Source organism: Corvus kubaryi, unplaced genomic scaffold (genome assembly GCF_017639235.1).
Source record: "Corvus kubaryi isolate FWS band 111438036 unplaced genomic scaffold, C.kubaryi_AGA036_p1.0 split3-37344, whole genome shotgun sequence".
Taxonomy (NCBI): Eukaryota; Metazoa; Chordata; class Aves; order Passeriformes; family Corvidae; genus Corvus; species Corvus kubaryi.
The window spans coordinates 1,136,800-1,160,979 of record NW_024582088.1 but is presented as its reverse complement, the minus strand read 5'-3'; the positions used below and the strand labels follow the sequence as shown (position 1 = coordinate 1,160,979).

Below are 24,180 nucleotides of genomic sequence, written 5' to 3'. Positions count from 1 at the left end.
AGGATTTACATTATCCAAAGGCTCCTCTGTGCTTTAGCACTACAGAATCACTCCAAAATCCCCTCCTCCTTCATGGGGAGAAAATAAATAGCACTGACCACTACACTGGATTTCACCTTCCTCACACAGCACTGAAGTGGGATTTCTGAACCCAGGAAAGTCACAGCTGGAGAGGGGAACATTCCTTGGAACCTGTTGGTTTTGGCTTTTTTTTTTTAAAGAAAAATAAAGAGGTGCCACAGGCTAATTGGTCCATAATAGAAAACAGGATGTCAGATTGGGAGGAATTTAAATTGACATTTGTGGACTTGGATTTGCTGCAGGAAGGCTGGGCTTCCTCCAAGAAACCCCTTCACCACGGACTGAAATGCAGCACACACTGAAATCCAAGCAGGAGAGGAACCAGCTTGGAAAAGGCTCCAGGAAGGCATAAACTGGGATCTTCTCTGTTGCAGAAATGGAAGGGCAGGGCAGAGCACAGGCCCAGAGTCACACGCAGCAGTCGCAGCAGTGCACTAAAGCTCCTGGATGGAACATCTCTTTCCTCGGTGGCCTGTTCTGGATGTCCCTGATCCTCCTGCACAACCGTGGCTGGAAAAGGCAACCTGTCCTCTTTGGAAGCTGGAATCACAGAATCCTTAAGGCTGGGAAAGCCCTTTAAGGTCATCAAGTCCAACCATCAGCCCAGCACCACCACGTTCAGCACTAACCCACATCCCCAGGTGCCACATCTGTAGGTTTTCTGAACACTTCCGGGGTGGCGACTCCACCACTGCCCTGGACAGCCTGTTCCAGTGCTTTACAAACCTTTCCCTGAAAATTTTTTCCTAATATCCAACTTAAACCTCACCTGGCACAACCTGAGGCTGTTTCCTCTTGTCACCTGAGAGAAGAGACCGACCCCTACCTGGCTACAACTGCCCTCTCCCAAAGCATCCAAGCGACCAGCAGATGCTTTTGGGATGTTTAGGAGGCCTCCAGTAGGAGGAATTCACATTGTGGTACCTCAGAAACATCCCCAAGGGATAAACCAATCTCAAAGGACAGCTTCAAAGCAAGGCTATCGTTGCTCTCTGCCTAGGGACACCGATCAATCCAGGATGTTTCAATCAAGATCAATCAGGCTTTACCTACAGACAAAAGCTTGTTATAAAACAATGAAAAATCATCGTTTTATGGTTGTCATATCCCTTTATTAACAACCAAAACGCTGCTAAATGATATCATAGCTGGGTTCAGTTGGAAGGACCTTAAAAGACGACCTAGACCAAGTGACATCCCTGTCCTTGGAGAGGACAGCCAGTGTTCTACCTCTGGGAAAATAACTTTTTGTAAGGCTGCCCAGGAAGGTGACTAAAAGGCATAAGGCCCAAAGTAATCATTCATTCTCTTTACAGAATTCAGAACAGCAGTTCACTCAAAATCAATTATAGTTTTAATGTCATGATCAAACACTGAATTTTTATATCCGTTACTCATCAACCACAGAACTCCTGGAAAAAGCTGTTTTATACAAAAAATGTCACACTTAAGACTGACCTACTTTACAAATGCAAGAATAAAAGAAAATATTTAAGCTAAGAGTGATCCAAAGCTTTATGAAGTGTTTGAAGTTGAAGCGGGCGGAGACACAGGATGGAAACTTGTCTGAGGAGCCGGAGCTGTACCCATGAAATAGAGGCTGTGGCCAGAACAAAGCTGTAACTTCAAGAGGGATGTGATAGGGGAGGAAATCCCCCAGCTTCCAGCACAGACCTCAGGAAAGGAGGGCAGATTAATCACTTTGTTTTACCACTGAAGAACAGCTCAGAAAAGGCCCCATGACCCTCCTGATAACGTTCTGCTCCTCCCAAGCCTCACCAACGGATCTTGGACCCCGTGTGGAGAAAATTACTTTCCACCACACAGCAATAAAAGCACGCTCTGACTTTCAATTACACCTCAGAACCAAATCACCCATCCATAAAAACATTTGTGTGTTTTCCAGCAAGTAGCTGAGAGTCAGAGACAAAAAGTCTGTGGCTTATGGCTCTCCCAACCCCCTGATGCCAAAGCACCAACACCTGGAACCTCAGCCTGGCCCTGCAAACCTTCTAAGGGCTTGCACAGGGTTTCAAACCGGCTCATTTAAAGCAGAAAAATGTATTTTCTTTTATTCCCTAAAGGTCACATAGTTATTTCTTCCAGCTACAGAAGTTCAGCATAGAAAGGGAAACGTCTCCAGCTATTTAGATCAACAGACTTCCGAGAAAACTGGCATTTAAAAATCTTACCCCAAAGGAAAATACTGAGCGTTGAGCTACACATGTTTTTCCAAGAGTGACAATGACTGAAGTCACAGCGTGAGCAGCTGGTGTCTCGCAGCAACCCAAAACATTTCCTAAATGCCGAGGTGGGGAAGCAAACATTCCAACTCTTATGGCAACAGAAGGCTGGAGTGGCAGGTGACTCGGCACAACTCCCACCGAGCCCTTTCCCTGTCACCTCAAACCAGCACAGGAATCGCAACAGAAACACAAAGGAAGTGGCAAATTTGAGCAACCCACCTTCCACCAAACCCAAAGCATTGCCCAGGTGTTCAACAAATCCCCTGCAATCTCACACCTCAAGCTGGAGGAGGAACAAATTCTTCAGGAGATCAGTTGTCCCTAAATGATTGTTGCCTCCTTCCAGCTGTCGAGTGACGAGGCTCAGGAGCCTGTTCTGTAATGAAAGGACAGGCTGGTACCAGGAACGAGCCAGGATGTGACACTTCTCCCACTGCTGTGAGTCCAGATGATTTACAGCTCCTCTCTCCTTCCCTGGCCCCAGGAGCACAACTGTGGAACACTTCCACAATCTCACCCAGAGACTTAAAATGAAGAAGGTAAAATGTCTGTGCACAGCCCATGGGTTTTGCACCCCACTTGATGAACTCAGCCCAAATTACGCTTGGGGGCTCTGTACAGGTATTTTACAGGAATTCTTTCCAGCATACACAGGTGCAAAAATCCCTGGAGCAAACATACCAATCCAGTTAGGTATGTGTAACTTCAATGCCAGTTGTACTTAAAAGCACACATCTGGACCATGGTGGGATGACTCAAACTGCTCAGCAGAGTTGTGAAGTGCAGGAATTCTGCAAGTAAGGAAAACAGTAACCAAACAATGGGATCCTGAAGGCTGAAAGTCTCCCAGCACCTCCCAATTTGTGCTTTCTAGCACCTTTCTTTATTTAATAAAAACAGCGTACTGCTCACGTTTTCCTTCCCATCCGATTGCTGTTGGCAGATGGAAACTAACAACCAAATCCCTCTGGAGAAGTCACCTGGAAAGAGTTCCATCAGCCACCTAATGAGCACGACAAGGGGTCACTCTGGAACGTGTCCAAAGGAGGAACTGCTTCATTAACACCAGGAAGCTCTGACGGCTTCCAAACCCTCCGCCTGTGGCCATCCTCAGGCAGCACAGACACTGCTTCAGCCACCCCCAGTCTGCCACATCCCAGACTCTGCCAGCTGAAATCCAAACATGCACAGGAGGGGAAGAGACTGCTGAGATCTTCTGTGTCGTGGTTTAAGTTTGCCAAAATCCTTGCAGGCTGCAGATTTCACGTGACATCAATTCTTCTAACAGAAGAGTTCTATAGCAGATCTGCCACCAGAAGGCTGCTGTTGTGTAAGTTACTCTGTCTCCAAATTCCATAATTACAACACTGTACATTTGTGAGGGCATGAGGTAAATCTCTGTCCATACAACACCAAGTATTATTAGAGACCACCAGTTCAAAAATTCCAGATCGCAATAAACTGACAGTTTAAAATTTCGTCTCATTTTTGAATGTAAGTAATTTCTTCCTAGGGATTGAAAGCCTTCAGAGAGCAGTGTTTGAGGACAATGCTGCATCATCAGTGCTGACCTCCTAATCCAAGTGTTCAGATTTTATGTAATCACAGAGAACCGTGGGAACCCAAGGGAAAAACTCCTCCTCCACCCAATGTCTCCGATTCACAAGATAAGAATGCAGTCAGTGTGTGCAGAGCTGCTCCAGAATGGAACTCCCAAAGAAAAAAAAAAATCAGATTAAAAGCAACTGATTTAGTTTTCCGGCATGGCAGTGCATTTAATTTTTCCCTCTTTTCTAAGAGGATTCTCTAATCTGTGTAATATACATCAACAACTTCAATATTAATTCTGCTCTGAGCTGCCCATGGGTGTGCTGAGGGGATCCCAACACTGCTCTGTTTTCTACATCTGAATAATTTCCTTGGGAAAACAGCATGGCTGTGACTGTAAAAGCACACAGACATGAAAGCAGTGAACGTCTTGGTGGTTTAGACCTGTCTTAGGAGACTTCATCTCACCCTTATCAGCCTGACCCGAGGCAAGAATCTCCCCGATGACACAATCTGATGTCACACCCTGTTGTGCAGATCCCCAGCCAGCAGAGATGGAGGGGCAGGTTTCCTTAGTGCTGGGATGCACAACAAACCCATCTGGATTCAATCTGCAGGGCCCTCGCTGTGTGAGCCCCAGGAACTCCCATGCCCAGGAGAAAGCCAGCACAAAGGGCTGCAGCAGTAATGAGGAACAGGGAGCTGATGGCAATAAAGTCACTTCAAAGCTTTCCAGGGGTTTCTAGTTCAGGCAGACCAGGTTTGCATCTGAGCACAGACACAGGGCTCACATAAAGAGCTCACAGCTGCCACATCCCTTGGTGAGCTCCAACCCCGTCCAGCCTTGGACACTTCCAGGGGTTGGGCATCCACAGTTTCTCTGGGCACCCTGTGCCAGGGCAGGCTGTGCTGGAACAAACCCCCTGTCACACCTCTTACAGATGTTCTTTACTTGGTGGGATCAGGGCTGTTCCATGCACAAAATACAGCAAAGTTGGTCAAACAGATGAATGCAGCAGTTGCTGCAAACCCTGTGAGAAGTGCTAAGTATTTTGTGAGTTGGCCTGAACTCCACTGAGAGGCTCTCAAGGTCTGTCAGCCCAGGGAAAGAGAAATCAGATGACACCACAGAGATCTCAGAAACAGCTACAGCCCAAGGGCAGCACTAATAGAGGTTTCCATTTTTTCTTATCAAGACAAGTGGACTAAGGCACTGTCAGAGGTGGTTCAAGCACACAATCCAAAATAAACTAGGAAAAAGGGTAAAAACAGCTAAAAAAGGTAAAACCACCCAGCAGTTTACAGGACATGTGCACATATTTGGTATAGACAACGGCACAGGTCAGTCAAAATGAGACATCCCTGAAGCCCAGCAAAGCCAGGCTGTTCCATGAGATTAAACACAGCAATAAAAATAACAAACACAGTTAGCCCTGAGCACTCTAAAAGTGAAAGGGCAAACTCATCTGTCACCGGGACTTCACTGCAGTACCTGCCCAAGCTCCAGCAAAAGGCTCCTCAATCTACACATTCCTGAGGCACACGGCCCAGGAAGTTCCTCAGCCTTTCCTCCTCCAGAGCACAGAAAGGCACGGGATGCTCAGCTGGCTGCAAAGAACACCCGTGCTCTATCCACAGGACAGAAATATCCGTGCTGCAAAGAGCAGAGGCCTGGGGTGCCACCCTCGGCACTGCTAACACCATCCAAAACTGGAATAACCGTTCTGGACCAGATTCCAATTAAAATTCAATAATAAAAGGATTACACACAACAAAGATATTTCAGAGGTCAATCCTCTCCCAGACCTCCTTCCACTCCTACCAAATTCCTGGTCCAGAGCTCTAATATAACAAACTGAAAATGGATCAACATCAAAACACAGACAGAAGCAGAAGTTCAAAAGGTTTCATTGCTCGCTCTGTTGAGGGAATGCAAAACCTTAATCAACACAAACATTTTCAGGAGCAGAATGATTAAGATGATGTTTTATCTTTTTTTAAAGCTGTTAAAAATCAAAAGCACCAATAAATCCAACTTAGGCTGAGGAAAAAAGGAGGAATAGCTTTCTAAATGTATGTCAGTCGCTAAACCAGCCCAAAGTTGCCAAAACTCATCCTGTTTGCAGACAGATCAGCAGCATCCTTCCCAGGGGAGGTCTATTTAATCACTTCAGAAATTATTTCTTCCAGACAACAAAGAGCCATTAGATTACTTAATTAAAGCCCTGATTATCTCCAACCCAAAACAAGGGAAGGCAGAATCTAAAATAGGGAGATTTAACCAGCTGCCCTGGTCCTCATTACGCTTTGATTTCAATCAAGCACACACACGTCAAGCAAAGGGCAATAAATTACAACCATGTGTTGGAAGAAATTATCTTCACCATATTGGAAGTGGAAAGCCAAGGCTCTAACTGAGTGGTGTAAGATATTAGACTTCCATCTGGGAATAATAACCTACTGAACACAAACATACCGGGGCATTAGCTCCAGGCACTGTCGGAGTTAAACCTGGCAGCAGGAGATGGAAATGAAACAGTTGTTTTTTGGGAAAGTGACATGGATTTTGGTAAAACAGATAACCAAGAAATATGCTTGTTGTTCAGCACGGAGAACAGAGAGGGAACTAAAAGCTGGTGGAATTCCTCTTTAACCCAGAAGCCTCCAGAAAGAAAAGGTGGGAAACTCCAGAGATACTAAGGGTAGTTTGCACTAAAACAGACACTTAAGGCCAACTCAGCACTGGCTCAGAGGCACTGAAGGTTCAGCAAAATCGTTCTTCTCCAGCTTACATGATTTTATTACATGCAATACCACAAGACTTCTCCAAACGTGTTTTCACGCTCCAATACACTCAGTGTATTGGCCACTAAGCTTTTGGGGACAAAATTAAATTTTAAGGTTCCCAGCAAGCAAATGTGCCTGGATTATTTCACACAAACTGTTAACAAATCCATACCAGGCTGCTTCCCTCAAAACACCCACGACAGCAGGTGCCAACCCCTTGGGAAATGGCAAATACAATGCAGTGACTCACTGAACGTAGGTGGAGACTTACCACACTTGATGAAAAGAGAAATCTAAAAAGGAAAGGTGTGTGGGCCAAATGGGACTGACACAAGGAAAAACTGAAGCGTTGGGAGAGGCCTGAGATGAATTCTGTGAGATTATCAGCACTTTCTGTGTTAAAGGTAAAATGGGAGCCAAGCCAGGGGAGGCTTGGACCACATGGGGAGAGCAGAGTGGGATGGAGATGTTCTCAGAGGTACCTGTTTATCTACAGCTGCTGGAATGACCAGCATAAAGTGTATTTGGAAGCTCAGGAGTGAAGTGAGCCCCATGCACAGCAACTTCTGAGAGACCTCTCCTGTGAGGGAAGGCTGGGAGAACTGGGATTGTTCAGCCTGGAGAAGAGGAGGCCCCAGGCTGACCTGACTGGGGCCTTCCAGTGCCTGAAGGGAGCCCGCAAAAAAGATGGAGAGAGGCTGTTTCCAAGGGCCTGGAGTGCCAGCACAAGAGGGAACGGCTTCCCACTGCCAGAGGGCAGGGTTAGATGGGATATTGGCATGGAATTCTTCCCTGTGAAGGTGGGGAGGCCCTGGCACAGGGTGCCCAGAGAAGCTGTGGCTGCCCCATCCCTGGAAGCATCCAAGGCCAGGCTGGATGGGGCTTGGAGCAACCTGGGATAGTGTAAAGGGTCCACAAAGCCACTACTTGCTCTGAAAAATCCAGCAGAAACTCTCATTATAGGAATAAAATGCCTTAACAGCCCAGGAAATTCAGGCACTCTGGGATCTGGTGTTCCCTCTGAGTGCTGTGATTATTTTTGTATTGACTGTTACCTCTCTCCCACAAAACAGCGCCTGGGGTTACAGGGGCAGCTCAGAAACATTCCCAACCCCACAGAGAGACAGAACAGCCTCTTAAGGGACTGCTGGTGAGGAGCTGATGTGTCAGATTTGAGGCTTCTCCCTCAGCACCATTTTCATCCTCTTCATCTGCAGCCACTGCACTTAAACCGGTATTTTTAAAGGGACAATTTGTAATGTGAGGTATCAATTAGCCTGGTGTCCTCAGTGAAGGATCTGTGTGGGCAGACAACCCCACCAGAGTGAACAGAAATGATGAAAGCCTCTGCAGGTCAACTCAAAATGTAGATTTTCTGCACACTGCCTACAGACTGATCCCTGCTCCTGGAAGGTGAACCTGGAATAGATCTCCCCATCTAACAGAAACCAGAATTTCCACAAAAGATACAGTCCTGAGGGCTGCCAGCATGCTTAGCTCTTTGATTAATACATCAACGAGCCTGAAGCATTTCCCAGTGCCGGAAAAGCTCTGCTGTCCTGGCTCTGCAATTCGGAAGGACCCTGGTGACCGGCCCAGGATGCCTCGTGCACTCCCTCCCCAGCTCCAGGAGCTGCCAGAGCAGCAGGGCAGTGACACCTCCATTGACACTGCTTGGCCCAGCCCTGCTGCTGGCTTCACAGGGCGCTCCCAGTGTCAGCTCCCAGCTCCAGCAGACCATGGGAATGCCATCCCTGCCACTGCCATCCCCTTCCCACCACAGCCCTCCCCACGCAGCTCCAGCAGCTGCTCCGTGAGGAATTGCTCCAGCCACTCCCAACCTGATGTGTTGGCAAGAGCAGCACAGAGAGAAGCTGGCACTTGTTACCACCTCTGAATTTCCCCCCCTCTGATCTCCAAGTAAAAATTAAGCTTCTGCTGTCAAAACACAAGAATCCAACTGTCTTATTCAGGAAGCTGCAAGAACAAAAGCCTGTTTCTTTCTACATCTCTGCTGGAGGTAAAGCACAAATCCTGATTTGAAGCACGACGAACCCTTCAGACACCGAGGTCAAGTTTCCTTAACTTTGCAAATTCTTTCCACAAATGCCATAATTTTTTTTACGCCGCTCAGCCAAACATAAACCACCCGTGTCCTCTTCTCCTCCCCCACTTTTGGGATCACAACAGGCACTGAAGTGCTCTGTGCTGGCACCTGTGCTCATCCAGCGTGACCTGTCCTCCCTGGCTGCGACACCAGAGCGATCCCTCCTGGATCCTCTCTGACCAAGTCCTGCCCCTAAAACTTGCCCTGACAAACAGAAAGATGGAATTTGGAACAATCTCCCCTTTTCCTTCCACACGATACATGAGGATTGTTACATAAAGGTACTGCTGTACCCCAAGCTGAGCAGGGCTCAGCAGATTCACCTCAGTCAGAGAATCCTGCCCTGTGCTTTCCTTCCAGCAAATTCAAGCTGTTTAAAAGAAGTTATTGTATCCAGCCATGACTTCATGGTCATCTGAGCAGAGAGGGATTTAAAAAGACAACCTTGGTTCCATAAACCTCCTCATTTTCGTCTCAGGGTATTAAAAATCTTATTGGTCCTGGTCTGCTTTGCATCTGGGGAGTAACTGCAAACTTGGCTTTGCTGAATATGCAAAATTCCTTTCTTCCAGTCAGTTCAGACACCAGTAACAACTGTTACTTACAAGAGAAGTTGGAGGGCTATGAAAATAATGCATGAAAAGAAGTTAAAATTTGATACCTGTAACAGAAGTGTGATGCTTACACATTTGGACAGGCTACATTTACACCCAGCCACAGAATCCAGCAAGGAAAGTTCCTTTTAATGTGCTTCTGTCAGTGCTGTAAGATGATGAACTACATCTAAGGCTGTGTTTTATCTCCCTTTTTGGGCAACATCAAGCAGCAATGAAGTTTGTTCACTTTTCTCATGGTCTTTAGCCATCTCCATTAGAAAGCATCCCAGTAGTGGACACACTTACTGGTTCACCTTGCTCTGCAACATTCACCTGCTGCATAGTTTTACCATCAGTTTCCACCCCAGCACTGCTTAGGAGACCAGAGAACCTGATCACATCCCAAGGATTCAGATGTAAGTGCAGTGCAGGACCAGTACAGCCCCAGTTTATAGAAAAACTGTTCAACTGGTGGGACACCCAGACAGACAGTTCCTATTGCAGCTTTAAAAAGCCACTGCCTAATCTACATTTATCTCACATGTGCTTTATTAATTCCTTTGTTTTACACCTCTTCAATGAGACAGGGCCTAAAACAAGCATCCTGCAGCAGAAGTGCATTAATCCCTGTCCAACTGCTGCATTTCAGTGCTCAGGGCCTGTTGTTTTACTGGAAGATGTGAGAGCTGCTGCTGTACACAGAGATTTTTTAAGAGTACAGCCTTGAGGGAATGGAAAATGCAGATGGTTTAAGACTGAACTTAAAGATCAAAGAGAAGCCAGGTCATGCCAGGACAGAGACACCATCAATCTGTTAAAGGGGGAGGGAGGTGGGAAAGCACCTCAGCACCTGCCTTTGGCACCAGCTGACAGATCTGATCACGTCTGGCATCACAAAGCCCAGCGGGTCAGCGCTGCCTCCCCCCACCAGACCCCGTGTGCACACTGCACACCTGCCCCAGGGGACACCCAGACACACAGACAGACAGACAGACAGGCCTCTGAGGGGAGGACTGACATACAAGTCTCTGTACTGGTCGAAGGCATTGTTGGCTTCCACCTCCAGCTTGCGCAGGCGAGCCGAGGGCATGGCACCGTCCTCCAGGGGAGGGTCGTACTTGTTGCTCCACGGTGACCTGCCAGGGAGACAAGGAAAGGGACAGTCAGGCGAGGGGACAAGAAAAACACACAGACAACAAGACAAAGCCTGCTCATGGCCCTGAGGCTGCCAGAGCTCCAGGAGTGTTTGGACAATGCTCTCAGGCACAGGGTGGCATTGCTGGGGTGTCTGTGCAGGGCCAGGAGCTGGCCTGGATGATCCTTGTGGGTCCCTTCCAGCTCAGGATATTCCACCACAGCTCCGAAAAGTTTAATATTGGTGGGTCTGACCGCATCCACAGATGCTGAATTCCCAAAAACCCTGAGAGGTGCCCAGAGCAATCTACCTGTAAGAACTGCACCCTCCACAGCCATTTCAAACGTTGGCAAAAAGAGGACACTGAGCCCTCAGAACTCACCTGGGGGTCACACCCTGGCTTCAGGTTTTTCTATATTAAAAAACTATCTCTTGGGTTTCAATCTGTTCCTTCTTATATATTCGAACCAAGGCTTCAGCTGTTGCACATTAAATATTTAAAATTGTTTTCATGCAAATACAAATCGATTGTGTAGTTTATTTGGGATCTGACACTACCTGAGCCAAACACTGCTGGCTATGAGTAAGGCCCACATTTTCTTCCACTCCTCTGTTTTGAAATAAACTCTACCTTTAGCATAACATTAGGGGACCCTTTGAACAGTTTGAAGGATTTAACAGGGTTTGTAAAGCTGCAGGTTTTACTACAATTTCTGCAGGTGTGGAAGAGATTTTTGTTCTCTTAATGAAAGATTTGGTATTAAAAGATTAATGGAACCCTTCGCCCATCTGCTTAAGGCTTTTATAACTCCCATTCTGGAAAGCTGCATTTTGTTTCTCATTTCCCCTTGAGTAACCAACTCGCACATATCACTGCTGGCTCAAAGAAAAGCACCTCTACCCTTTCTCTCCCCTTTCTCCACTCACTCTTCCCAGCCCCTGGTTGCAGCACCAGGTCCCAGTGCTGGCCATAGGGAAAGGCTCTTCCTCAGCAGCCCTTTGTCACTCATTTCTCAGCAAGGCAGCAGGGTCTGACACCTGTTTGATGCAAAGCACAAAGCCCAGGCTCTGCTTTGCTCCATTACTCCTCCTGACCACACCTGACAGGAGAGGCCAGGAAAAGTGGAGTTGTTGTGTCACATCCACCCAGGAGATGTTTTCAGGTCGTGGTTCACCTCAGGGCTGTGTCCAGTCCTGAGCCCCCCATCCAGGAAGGACGTGGAGGGGCTGGAGCGTATCCGGAGATGGGAATGGAGCTGGGGAAGGGGCTGGAGCTCCAGAAGCAGCTGAGGGAGCTGGAAAGGGGCTCAGGCTGGAGCAAAGGAGGCTCAGGGGGGACCTTGTGGCTCTGCACAAGTCCCTGACAGGAGGGGGCAGCCGGGGGGGTCGGGCTCTGCTCCCAGGGAACAGGGACAGGAGGAGAGGGAACGGCCTCAGGCTGGGCCAGGGGAGGCTCAGGGTGGGCAGCAGCAGGAATTTCCTCATGGAAAGGGTGCTCAGGCCTTGGAAGGGGCTGCCCAGGGAGGTTTGGAGTGCCCATCCCTGGAGGTGTCCCAGGAAGGGCTGGACGTGGCACTCAGTGCTCTGGGCTGGGGACAAGGTGGGGATCAGGCACAGCTGGGACTCGATGGCCTGGGAGGGTTTTTCCAACCTCAGTGATTCTGGGATTTTGTGATTTTAAATAGCTGCTTAAAATGTGGTTGCTTTGGAGAAGAGTCAAGAGCCACAGGACCCCAGACTGGGTCAGGCTGGAAGGGCTCACAGTGGCTCATCTGGTGCCACCTCCCTGCTCCAGCAGGGTCAGCCCAGAGCACAGCACACAGGATTGTATCTGGATGGGTCTGCAGTATCTCCAGTGAGGAAGATTCCACACCCCCTCTGGGCAATGTGTCCCAAAGTGTGTAAAGAAGTTCTTCCTTATGTTTAGGTGGGCCTTCCTGGGGTCAGTTCCTGCCCGTTCCTCTGGTGCCGTTGCTGGGCCCCAGGGAGCAGAGCCTGGGCCCTGCTTGAAGCCCTCCCTGCAGCCAGGGACAGGCAGGGATGAGATCCCTTCTCAACTCTTTCTTTACTCCTTCACCTAAAATCTGGGAGAGATTCACATAAAAATCCCCCTGGTGCTCCCAAATGGCTCAGCTACTGCAGACTGTGAGCAGAGAACTCCTGCAGAACCTCTGTGAGATGCTCTCAGTGCAAACACCAAATCTCTTCCACTGGCTGCAGGAATGGGATTGAGGGGCAGCCCAGAACACATCCTTCCAGCCAGCAGCTTGCAGCATTTTCATCCCATTCCAGTTGGAGCCAGCAGCAGCTTTATCAACAAAAAAAACCTCCTAACACAGCCCTGTATTTTTTACTTTTGTGGAAATGCACTCACAACACATTTAAACACTTAACTGGAGGCTATTTGAAGAAAGACAGATGGACAAGCACTTAAATTTCAAAAGTCAGACCTCTAATTTCCCCAAAAGAGAATGGTTTGTGTTTCAGCTAACAGGTTTCAGTGTTGTTGGCCCCAAACTCCCCATAAGGATTCCATTTAACAGAGTGATCAAACACACTTTGAGTGGAAATGTATGGACAAAGTCAGGGACCTTGAAGTCTAATATTAAAAAAAAATAATTAATAAAAGCTCTGCCTTCACAATGTGGAGTCCATGACTGTTTGATACCTTCACAAACCTTTGTTATTCCAGGAGCACTCACAGAAGTGCCTGTGAGACTCCCACAAGCAGGATTTGATAATATGAAGAAAACTTAAATTATCTATTTATGAAGATCCAAGGCGACTCCAAAAATCCACCTTCTAGTCTGATCCATGTTCGACATGGACCAAACCAAGTCTGTCTAAATATAAGGAAAGACTAAACTGTGATGGGCTAAGCCTTAGGATAGTCACTTCCCACAGCAGCCTTTTTTCCAGGCAAATTCCCAGTCAAATTGTAAAGCCACTCAAAAAACCCAGCCCTATAAAACTGGATTCCCAGTGGGAAAGTCTGACTACCCAGCCCCACACCTTTCCTGCTGGAGAATGAGGCTCAGTTGCCCACGGAATGCTCTGAAATCCCTGGATTAGTGTTAAAAGAAATGCAATTAGCAACCTGTCCAATACGAAGAAAACGTGTTTAGCTTGGAGCGTGCAGGGATTGGGGATGCAGCACGTTGCAGGCAGGGAATAGGATTCCCTGGGACTTCTAATCAAGCATGTGGTTCTGAAAAATGGCTGTGGAAATATCAAAAGCTTTTAAAAGCCCAGTGAACTCCTCCTAGATCTTGGCCTAATTGATTAAATTAGTGTAAGAGCCACTTCCCAGTAACAACTGCAGATTTTATGAGGTACGAAGGAGTGTCTGGACACAGGCACAGAATGGGATTAACATGCACAGGGCAGTGCTGCTGGGGTTTCAAAGGCTTCTGCTGTGCACTGAAGGAAAGAATTTACTTCATGAATCAGAGCTGGGACCAATCAATTCCAGAAGGAAGAATCACTTCAATCCAGAATGCCTGAATCAAAAGCCTTAGGAACAGGACTCTTTCATGCCAGCAATTAACACATGGTGCCTGTTCTAGAGGAACAAATGAAAGAGCTTTTCTGAAACCTCATTACTTAATAAGTCCTGAAAATTTCAAAGTGATTTTACAAACCGAATTCCTCCTCCTTCCTTGTAACTGTTTAACACCTTCTCAGAAAGAGACACAAGTGTGACACTGACCCTAGAGGAAGGGCTGTCGTGTGCCCTAATTAAACACAGGGCGTTATTTGTGATTGCACAATGTCCCATTACTGTCTAACCAGTGCCTTTTCCAGTTCCCTGTGTCCCTGGTGATTGATGTCCATGTCAACAGCCTCCGTAGGATGCACAGGGGCTGTAGGAAACATCACAACTTCAGGGAGAAAGCATCTCTTGAAAGATCCACAAGAAATTCAGGATTTAATCCCTCCTCCTGCATGTGCCAGAGGGGCTGCAGCTGTGTGGGGACATCTCGTGGGGGGGGCAGAAGCTCTAAACCCCTATTTTATCTACTAATTCAGAACTGATTAAATGCATGTAGCTGCTAATGTAGATCTGACCAGCTGGGGCACACAAAATTAATGCAAAATGCTTTTAGAAGGCACCAGGCTCTTCTGTAGAAGGTTGAAACAGTTTCTAAACACGAGTTCAGTACCCTAAAGAACGTGAGTGACACTCCACCTTTGGGTCCTGCTCACTTGCTGGCCCTCTGCAATAGGTTGTATTTTAAACAATTCATTAGGATTTACACTCAGCCACAGTCCAGAAGCACTGTCAAACTCTGCATCCACTCTCATTCTCCATCTCCTGTTTCTAGGACAAAATGAACCTCAGCATGTTCTCTGTGTAAATCATCTACACACAGATGTGCTCCAGCTTAGACAGGGACCTTTCCTGCAACTCAGAGCAACTGAACCAATTCATCTCAAATCATTACATCACCTGCTTCTGCAGTGATGCCTGAGCCAAAGAAAAACCATTTGTTAAAAAATGTTTTCTGAAATTCCACTTTGAAACACAATTCTTGAAGCATTCTAGCCAGATGAATGTAAAACACTACATCAAACCTGCACAAAGTGAGATTCTTACTGGAGATAGTTCCAAGCACTAAAATGTAAATTATGACACTGAAGCTGGTGGAGACAGGTGGAAGCCTCAGAATCATCCCCAGAAGCAGCAGGATGGCTGAGCTGCTCACTCAGGGCAGGAGATGAATAGGGTCGTTACCTCAGAGCCCAGCACCCTTCATTTAGGGAAAGAATAAAAGTGCTGCAAGAGTCCCAAAGGTTTCTGGACTGTAAGCTCGTGATTCTTAAATTAAATATCTGGAACTATGCCACTGTCACTACAGCCATTAAGGAAAGTCAGGCAACGTGAGAAAGGGAGGGGATAATTTAAACATAACTTAAAAATCATCACCCTAATGGCAAGGTAGAGGGAAAAAGATTAAAAGAGAGACTGTGTTCAAAGTGGCAGCCAAAACTCTGAAACCTGTTTGTACCATTCCAGTATTACAGCCCCTTCTACTCCAAAATTAATTATATTGTAATTACACATAGCTTATAGGGTTCAAATATTTTCATTCTTTTTGTCTACAGGCCTCAGAATAAATTGGCCATTTTGGTAGACAGGGATTCCTTTTCTTTGGTAAAAACTCAGGCCAAGATTTTCAAACAGAACTAAGGACACTGAGTCTAAAATCAGTCAATTCCTTGCAAAACATGAGTGAAAGAGCCTTTCCCAGCTGGCAAACCCACCCCGTTTTGTACAAGCAGAAGATGATTTTGTTTAAATCCACTGCTTGCATCATCTCTTTTCTGTCACTATCCATTCCAGAGGTTTTCTAACCTTGCAGTGGTCTAATTTCCTGTTAGGGCCATTTCTGCAAGAGATCTGACTGGTTTTAATCCAGAATACAGAAAACAAAGAGAAATACATCAGTCATCCCCCTTTAGCAAGATAAAAACAGCACGTTTTGAGCTCTAAATCTTTAAATGACTGATAATTGTTTGACTGAAGAGGGAGAAGGGCCTGCAATAGCTGCACATGGATGTCATTTACAGAGCACCAGCCAGCCCCCTGCTCTGGCTGGGAACTCACCTGTACGAGTCCCCATCTCTGTTGTAGTCACACAATAGATAATCTTTCCCTACCACCTTGTCTCGTGCAATCTTCAAGGGCTGATCCACAGAGGAGAGGAGATCTTCACACAGGCTCGGGACCTGCGGGGTGGGAGGAGACAACAGGGAGGGGAGAGAGGGCAACACGTTCAGGTTAAAAGGCACTGGCACCCCTAAGAACAGATTTTGTTATTAACAGCCCACATCTGTCCCAAAGCCAAAACTCTTTGAGAAATCACTTCAGTTACAACACACCCCTATGCTCCCACCTCCAATAATTCCAGATTTAATCACCAAACCACTGGGGTGGTCCAGCACACTTCCATACACACACACTCCATGTTCGCTCCGTGCCAAGGCTGCCCAGGGAAGCGATGTCCAGGGCTGATGGATCAAGGTAAATATTTACAGTGGAGTGGGAACGAGGAATCTGCCATCCACACGCTGGAGTGAGCTTTCCCAAGCTCCCACTCTGGGTCAAGTTCAGAGCAGTTTCCAGGCAGGTGGCCAAGCATGGCCACGCTGGCTAATGAGAATAAACACGTCCTTGTGCGTTCACATGTCAAACCCAACACACCTCCTGCATCCTCCGTAGCTTTCCTCGGATCCAGGACCCCAACTGCCTCCCTGCCCTGCACATGGAGAAAGACAAACTCTGCTTCCAATGTGGCAGAGGGGCTGTGATGTCCTGCAGAGAGATGAGACTCCATCTCCCCTGCACACACCTCAGGTAAGGTGCAGCCCTGTGCCCCAGTCCATCCTGGGGACCATCAACAATGATTCCTGCAGTTGTTGTCATTAAACAATCATGTGTTCCCTGCTGGAATGACATTCCAGAATTCACTGCAAGAGAAACGGACTAAAGCAAAATGTGCTTTCCCAACAACACAACAGGATCACAGGACAACTGGCAAGTTCTTGAATAGATTGGTAACAACGTGCTAATAAAACAAGAAAGAAAGAAGTGATGTGGAATCTCTTCTACATTTCACTCTGCATCATAGAGACAAAAACCTGACTGAGAACATGAGGACAAAAAGCAATCAAGGGCAAAATTAATCACGAAGTGATGAATTCACAACTCCTCAGAAATGAAAAGGGAAGGGAGGAATAAAGAAAACATGGAAATGTGCTTTCTTTTCTTCAAGCCACTGATTCAGTGAATGGATTAGCATCATTTCAAAGGAAAGAAGCCTAGAGGAGAAAAAACAAATTTGGAATGCAACAGCCCCGAAACTATTTTAATGCACCAGATGGGACAGAAGAAATCAAAACTGCCTGGAACAAAAACATTCCTAATCCCAAGTCCAAGGAAGTAACATACAGAGGATGACAGTCAGAGTGAGCAGGGACACACATAAACCAGTGTGACTATGAAAGAGCAAAAAAAAAAATCCTAAATGGAAATGACAAAACAAACTGTGGCTGCCTCATCCCTGCAAGTGTCCCAGGCCAGGCTGGACAGGGCTTGGAGCAGCCTGGGATAGTGGAAGGTGTCCCTGCCCATGGCGGGGGGGGTGGAAGTGGATGGGCCTTAAGGTCCCTCCCAACCCAAACCATTCCATGGCTCTAAGATGAGACCAGTAAGTGATGCAACACCTGACCCACACAATCAACCCTTAAACACACAAAAAATCAGAGGCAAACCAAGACATGGTTGGTAAAGTGCTGAAAAAGCCCAAATATTCGTTTGAGTGTTTTTATTTTGGTCTCTACAGACTGTAATGTGGCCGTGAGCGAGAACTGCAGAGCCCAGATCAAGAGCAGGGCAGTTCAGGATTTAACCCAGCTTGGGGCTCTCATGGGCACTCATCCTTTGCTACCTGCAGACATGGCTGAAGAGGCCTCAAAGCCACAACACATTCCCTGGGTAAACAGAAGGGGATAAGCAGCTGCAGCTCTTAGGGAAATCCTTCCTTTTCCTGAGACCAGACAACCCAAATGCTTCCTGGAGCTGATCCAAAGCAGCAGTGTCGTGGCACAAGTCAGGTGAAGTGATGTACCTGTGTCTGTGAGCACATCTGGTTCCCCTCTGTCCCTTCCTTCTCGTCCCCATTAACCATTAACTTTGGGCTGACTCTTTAGGCTGACAGCAACTCCGTGTGACTGCTTCACCTTCACATACAGCACAGGCAGCCCAGAGCAGCCCAGCAGCGGGAGCTCCATCCTGAGGGTGAGCAGTGGAACACATCCCTCCCCTCCCCTCAGCTGCTCCTTGCCCAGGAGCCCATCAGCACAGAGAGAAATGTCCAGGAACAGGCTCCTCGCTCCGACCTGCCTTCAGGATGAGTAACAGTGATGCACACAATCGGGGGGGAAGTGGCTTTTTCCCAGCCTCTGTTTCCACTCTGTTTCTTTGGGAACAGCCCTACACTACACATGTGGTAAGGGAGCACGAGAGGCCTCGCTGTGCAATCCTTCAACCCCAAATATCCACACAAAGCGTTTTCACAAGAAACCCCAAACCTGAAGGAGAGTTCATTCCCCTGCAGAAAAGCTGAATTTATAACCCTTATAAAAAACCTCACACAAGTAACTTTGAGGTTTAACTTTCTTTCAAGAACAACACATGCCTGGTGTGGGGTTTCTGTAGGGCTCAGAGCACAATCCCATATTGACTAGCAGGAACTTGTAACCCATTGGTTTTTTTAAGATAAGTTCAGTTCAGTAGATTGTATCTGTGGATGACTTGGTAACAAACACTCATGAGCAGGGTCACTTTCCCAATTTCTAAGGGCTGTGGTTATTCCTACAGCCATAACTGACTGCATTATATCACACATGTACCAGAATATAATACTGCACTGTACTGTAACCCCCCACTGTAAAACAAGCTGTATATCCCCTGTCTCCTTGGTACAGACACTCCACAGGACTTCAGGCAATCTATTCTTTTCCCCTTCTCTTCTGTCAGAATAAAACAGAAAAAAAGCCACTCATCTAGTCTGGAAATACTAGAAAATTTCTACAGTATTTATAAAAAGAACAGATATTCCAGCTGATGGAACTACTCGTGTAATTCTAATTATTGGAAAAGCACCCAAGTCTGGCACAGTTACTCCGAGAACATAATTTTTATACCATTTATTACATCAACTGTACTTCCCAAGAATGAACTCACAATTTATGCACACTGCCCTTCCTCTTCTACTCTTGAAAACTGCTTACAAGGCAAAGGCAGTAACTTGAACAAGGGAATTTGCAGCTTTAAACACTTCAGCTTTATGTTCATGAGATGATGATTCCTTCTGAATTTAGGTCCTTTGGATTCTTCTCCATGTCAAGTATTAAATCTTACTAAAACATTTAAATTACTGCTGTGCACGTTCAGACTCTTGCAGGATTCAGTTTATCTTCTGATCCCAGCAGAGACAACTCTTGTCTGGAAGGCAACTGATCCTCTGAGTTTTCAGCCTCAGATTTGCGTTGTTAAGTTTTCTTATTAAGCTTGTTGTGTGTTAACTGAAGAGCCAAAATTCACTCAGGTGCCTGAGCACTTATCCACAGCAGCTATTCCATGGGGAATTTTGACTTAAATTTAGAACCACAAGAATTAACCAACTCCTCAGGCCAAACTGCAACGCCAAGGCAGTGATTTTGTTCCATTCCTCACCGCACTATAAATAAATGTCACTGTGATGCAAACACTGGGGGATGAGGTTCTTGGATAAGCAAAGACTGGGCTCCCATCTCTGTTCTGACACAAGTTTTTCCCACTCTAGGCACTGGAAGGTCACATGCAGAACACAATCTGCACCTTGTATCTTCAGCTAAAGGCCAGCATTAATGTCACCTGGCCCTAATGCACCCTTGTTCCCTCCCATCAGCTCTCAGTCATCTCTTCTGGTGGCTCTGGGTACTCAGGAAGTGAGACCACCCTCAATGCAAATTGATAAGAGAAAGAACGATATCTGGGGCTCAGCCTGGAAGAACAGCAGCATCATTCAGAAGGAGCAGGGCACGGTGTTTGGGGGATATTTTCTTCCAAGGAGATATACAATGGATGTGTAGTGCAGAGGAAAGAAAACCTGAATGAGAAAGCGAGGGAAACGTGTCGAACAAGGATCCTGTTGTCCCGTGTAACTAAATTCTCCTGCAGAGCTGCCCAGGTATGTGGACAGTGTTTTAATTAAGGCAACTGCTCTGCTATCAAGACAAATAATCACTTGTGCCAAAGTGGAAACCGTACCCTTTTTGGAGTAGCTAAGCTCAGCCACTCCTTCTGGACTCACTTCTTGGTTCAAGGAGCTTATTAGCAATTACACAATTGCTACCAGATTATTTTTTAAAATACGATGAAACAAGTATCTAAAAAGAAATCCATAGAGGAAAGAGGAATTATATCTCAGTTCCCCATGTATGACACACACTTCCCATCCTTGCTTTGATCACACTAAATTGTATCAAATTCTGCACTTCACACACTCAGGACAGCCAATATCTTGGCTCAGTAGCCACTCAAGTTGAGTACACCCAGGTGGCTGTTTTCTTCTACAGCCTTGACTGAAATGTACCACATCTACCACTGAAACAGCAACACTCCTGGTGTAACAGTCCTTGGAAATAGTCTTTTTCCATGTTTATTCAGAGGTCAGTGTTACTGACCTCCACAGGAACCTTACACACTGGAAAACTATGCTAAATGCAGCAAAGTTAAAGACGGTATGTTTTTTCCTTAAAGAAGCAGAAGGAACAAGGGGGAATGGCTTCAAAGTGAAAGAGATTAAGTTTACTTTGGAAATTAGAAAGAAGTTCTTTTCTGTGAGGGTGGGGAGGCCCTGGAACAGCATTCCCAGAGAAGCTGTGGCTGCCCCTGGATCCCTGGAAGTGTCCAAGGCCAGGTTGGACAGGGCTTGGAGCAGCCTGGGACAGTGGAAGGTGTCCCTGCCCATGGACTGGGTGCTCTTTAAGGACCCTTCCAACCCCAACATTTCTACAATTCTGGGAAGATGAACTTCAATTAGCCAAAGAGCCATTCAGATCCATCTGTGTTTTGAATCTGCATCTGCAAGGTGCAGGTATCTGAAGATGCATGTGATGAGAGCAGTTTTTAATTAAAAGCCCATCCCACCAGGAAGGTGAGTATTTTAACCACATGTGAACTTTTAACATTAAAGGAGGACAGAAGCACTGCTCCCATGGCTTGGGGAAACCACTCAAACACAAAGAAGAGCCCCTGGAAGCTCCCTGACCCTCTCACAAAACAACCCTTCTGGCACAGCTCCAGCTCATTTCATCTAATAAAACATCAGAATAATGTTTCTGAGTCACTGCACGGCCTCAGAACTTCCTGTTCCTGCAGAAGGCAGCCACGGCCTAGCGGATGTTGTGGAAACTCAAGAAGGAAGCCTGGCTCTGCTCATCTCGGGCCTAAAACCACCAATAAAGTCACTCCCACAAATCCACACAGTGCTAAACCTTAATTCGATCCACCACATGTCCAAAGGCCACACAATCATCAAGCTTTGTTTATTCAATGACACTTAAATGGACTTTTGTGTTCAGATATAATTGATAGTGGAAACAGCTCAGCATTATTCATGTATTTGCACTGAATTCCAACGCTGCAAGAATTGGCAAAACCAAAATTAAACCAAATGAGCTTTTCTGCAAAAAGACAGATGTTAACAAGGTTGCAAATCCAGGTTTGTCTAGCTAACTGTGTCATAGCAGGAACGCCACATTAATTACAGAAAGTTTTAATTCTGCTCCAGGAATTACATTTAAAAAGGTGACAACCATTCATAAAACAGGATACTTGGCTTTCTTCCTGTGCCTTGCTGGATAAAATAGGGCTTTTGCTGGATTCCCATTCTGAGAAACAAAAGGCAGCCATCTGGCAGGCACAGCCAGAGTGCCCTGGACTGTGACTGGTGACCTGCAGGTGAGGGCTCCTGTATCTCATTACCAGTCCCCAGTCCCAGGAGCCATCACAGAGTATCAATACCTTGGGAAGTCCTGACTGTTTGGGTCAGACTCCAGCTGGGGTTGGAGATATCCAGCAACAATTCAGGGATATGCAGGACATACTCTCTCCAGTGGTATTTCTCTATCTCAGCCTTCCCCTCCATCCTTTAAAGAGATCAGGTAGGTTTCCAACTAGGATTCATCCTCACACACACTCCCTTCAAATGACATTGAAACAGATATTTTAAGGGTCTCTAACACCAGTAGTGCAGTGGCAAGAGCTTGGAAGACAAAAAGGCTTAAAAATAGGAAGAATAAGTGATATGAGGCCACAGCTGAAATTCCCTTTTCCAATCTCATGCCATGAAATGGGGTTGCTAGCTCTAAGCCAAGCATCACATTAACAATTTACATATATTAATTGCTATCTCCAATTACCATCAAGATATCCAGAGGTAATCCTTGCTAGCTGGAAAAGCTCCTGCTTACAGCCACTCACCAAATGGAAAAACTGGCTCTCAAGCACCATAAATTTATTCAGAGAGCCAGAGCCCCTTTCTTTAGCCAATAACCCTTGTGTTAGAAACCTGCCTGGCTGCTGCTGGCTGGGAGCTCATCCCACAGGTCAGCAAGTCCAGGCAGAAGAGCCGGTCAGAAACTCAGCTTTGAGCCCACAGGGTTGTCAAAGCACTTCTGCTTCCACCACCTTCTTTTTCAGCTTTCACTGGATCTGATTTTTTGTTTAAAACATCTTCCACCCTCACCAGACGCTCAGCTGGCCATCTGCATCCAATTATTTTATCTCTCCCCGTGATGCCGCACAGCGCTCAGGCTCTTGGACTCCAAATACAAAAAGCTCCAGTCACATTCTCATGTTCTTTATGGTCTGTGCAGCCCAAGCAGCGCAGTTTGCCTGGGGGTAAATTCTGTAGCTTCATACATCTTCAGTACTGAAGGCATGCAAGCAGATTTGGGACTTGCCTGGAGCTTGCATGAAGCAACGGCCTGAACCGCGTTCAAATATTTCAAAATCCTACATTTATACATCTTAAGATTCATCACTCTGGGATTTTCTAAAAAATAGCACATTCTACTAAAAATACTTCAGTATTCCCCTGCGATGAGAAAGCAGAGCTGATCACCTCCCAGATCTTTAATTGCAAACAGAGCCTTAAAAAATAACCAGCAAAGTTATGACTGCTGTGCCTATAAAGAACTCTCACTTTAATTCTTCCATGGCAGCATTACTTGGTTCTGCTCCTCAAGAAAGCTTTCACTTTTGGGAATGAGTGCTGTTTCAATACCAGTCTTACTGGGAGAAGAGAGGGAGAAAGCTGTGGCTGTGAGCAGCCCCCCCTCTCCTGGAGAGCCTGTCCGTTCTGTGAGGACCATTTTCTGTCCCTACGTCATGCCAGGCATCTGATTTTCCTGAGTCAGCTAGATTTTTCATCTAATTTATATTATACACACCCAGGCAAACATCCAAATTAAACACTCAGCAGGAAATTTGTACTTGCTAAAGGAACCTGCTTAACTTTCACCAAGACTGAGAGTGCATCAACTTCCACACTCGAGTCAAAGCCATCAAGGCAACCCTGCCACAGATCCATTACTTGCTGCACACAGCCCCCAGGGACAATAAATTCAGCTTCCACCTTTGCCACCTCAGCCCTCGAAGACACGTCAGTGAAGAAAATACCCCAAAAGGACTCTGGAGGCTGTGAGCCCGGGCATCACTCACCCACCTTGTCCTGTGCTGCTGTCTCCACGGCAGCACTGCCCAGGAGCTGATCTTTCTTTGGGATTTCTCTTGGAAAGAGCACAGCTAGAAGTACAGAAGGCTGACTTTCTGTACAGCTGGCCTTAAGAGAAAGGAAGCAGGAGGACAATTGCCATGGATTGTTCTAACCTTTCAGGATAAGCTGCTCAGCCACTCGGAAGCGAGCTCTACCAGCTTCCCTCCCTCACGCCTCCTGCCACTCAGTGTGACTTCCACAAGCCAAACAAAACCTCACTCTCAGCTGATCGCAGGACACATTTCCAACCAGAGGACACCCTCACAGTCCCCCTTCTAGCAGATGATGAGAACAGATGTGATTCACAACAGGCTTCGTGCAGTGAATCGGCAGCAGCAACTCCTGGACA

General features: G+C 46.6%; 1 protein-coding gene across 2 annotated transcripts in view; it reads right to left on the bottom strand.

The window, feature by feature from the left end:
* CAPZB (capping actin protein of muscle Z-line subunit beta) overlaps positions 1-24,180 on the bottom strand; it is a 57,294-nt gene that overhangs the window by 15,030 nt on the left and 18,084 nt on the right. For both annotated transcript variants that reach the window (XM_042015824.1, XM_042015825.1), the window contains exons 3-4: positions 16,109-16,230; positions 10,388-10,501 (exon numbers count right to left, since the gene is read on the bottom strand). In XM_042015824.1, coding sequence (XP_041871758.1) covers positions 10,388-10,501; positions 16,109-16,230 — 236 coding nt within the window. The remainder of the gene's footprint in view (positions 1-10,387; positions 10,502-16,108; positions 16,231-24,180) is intronic.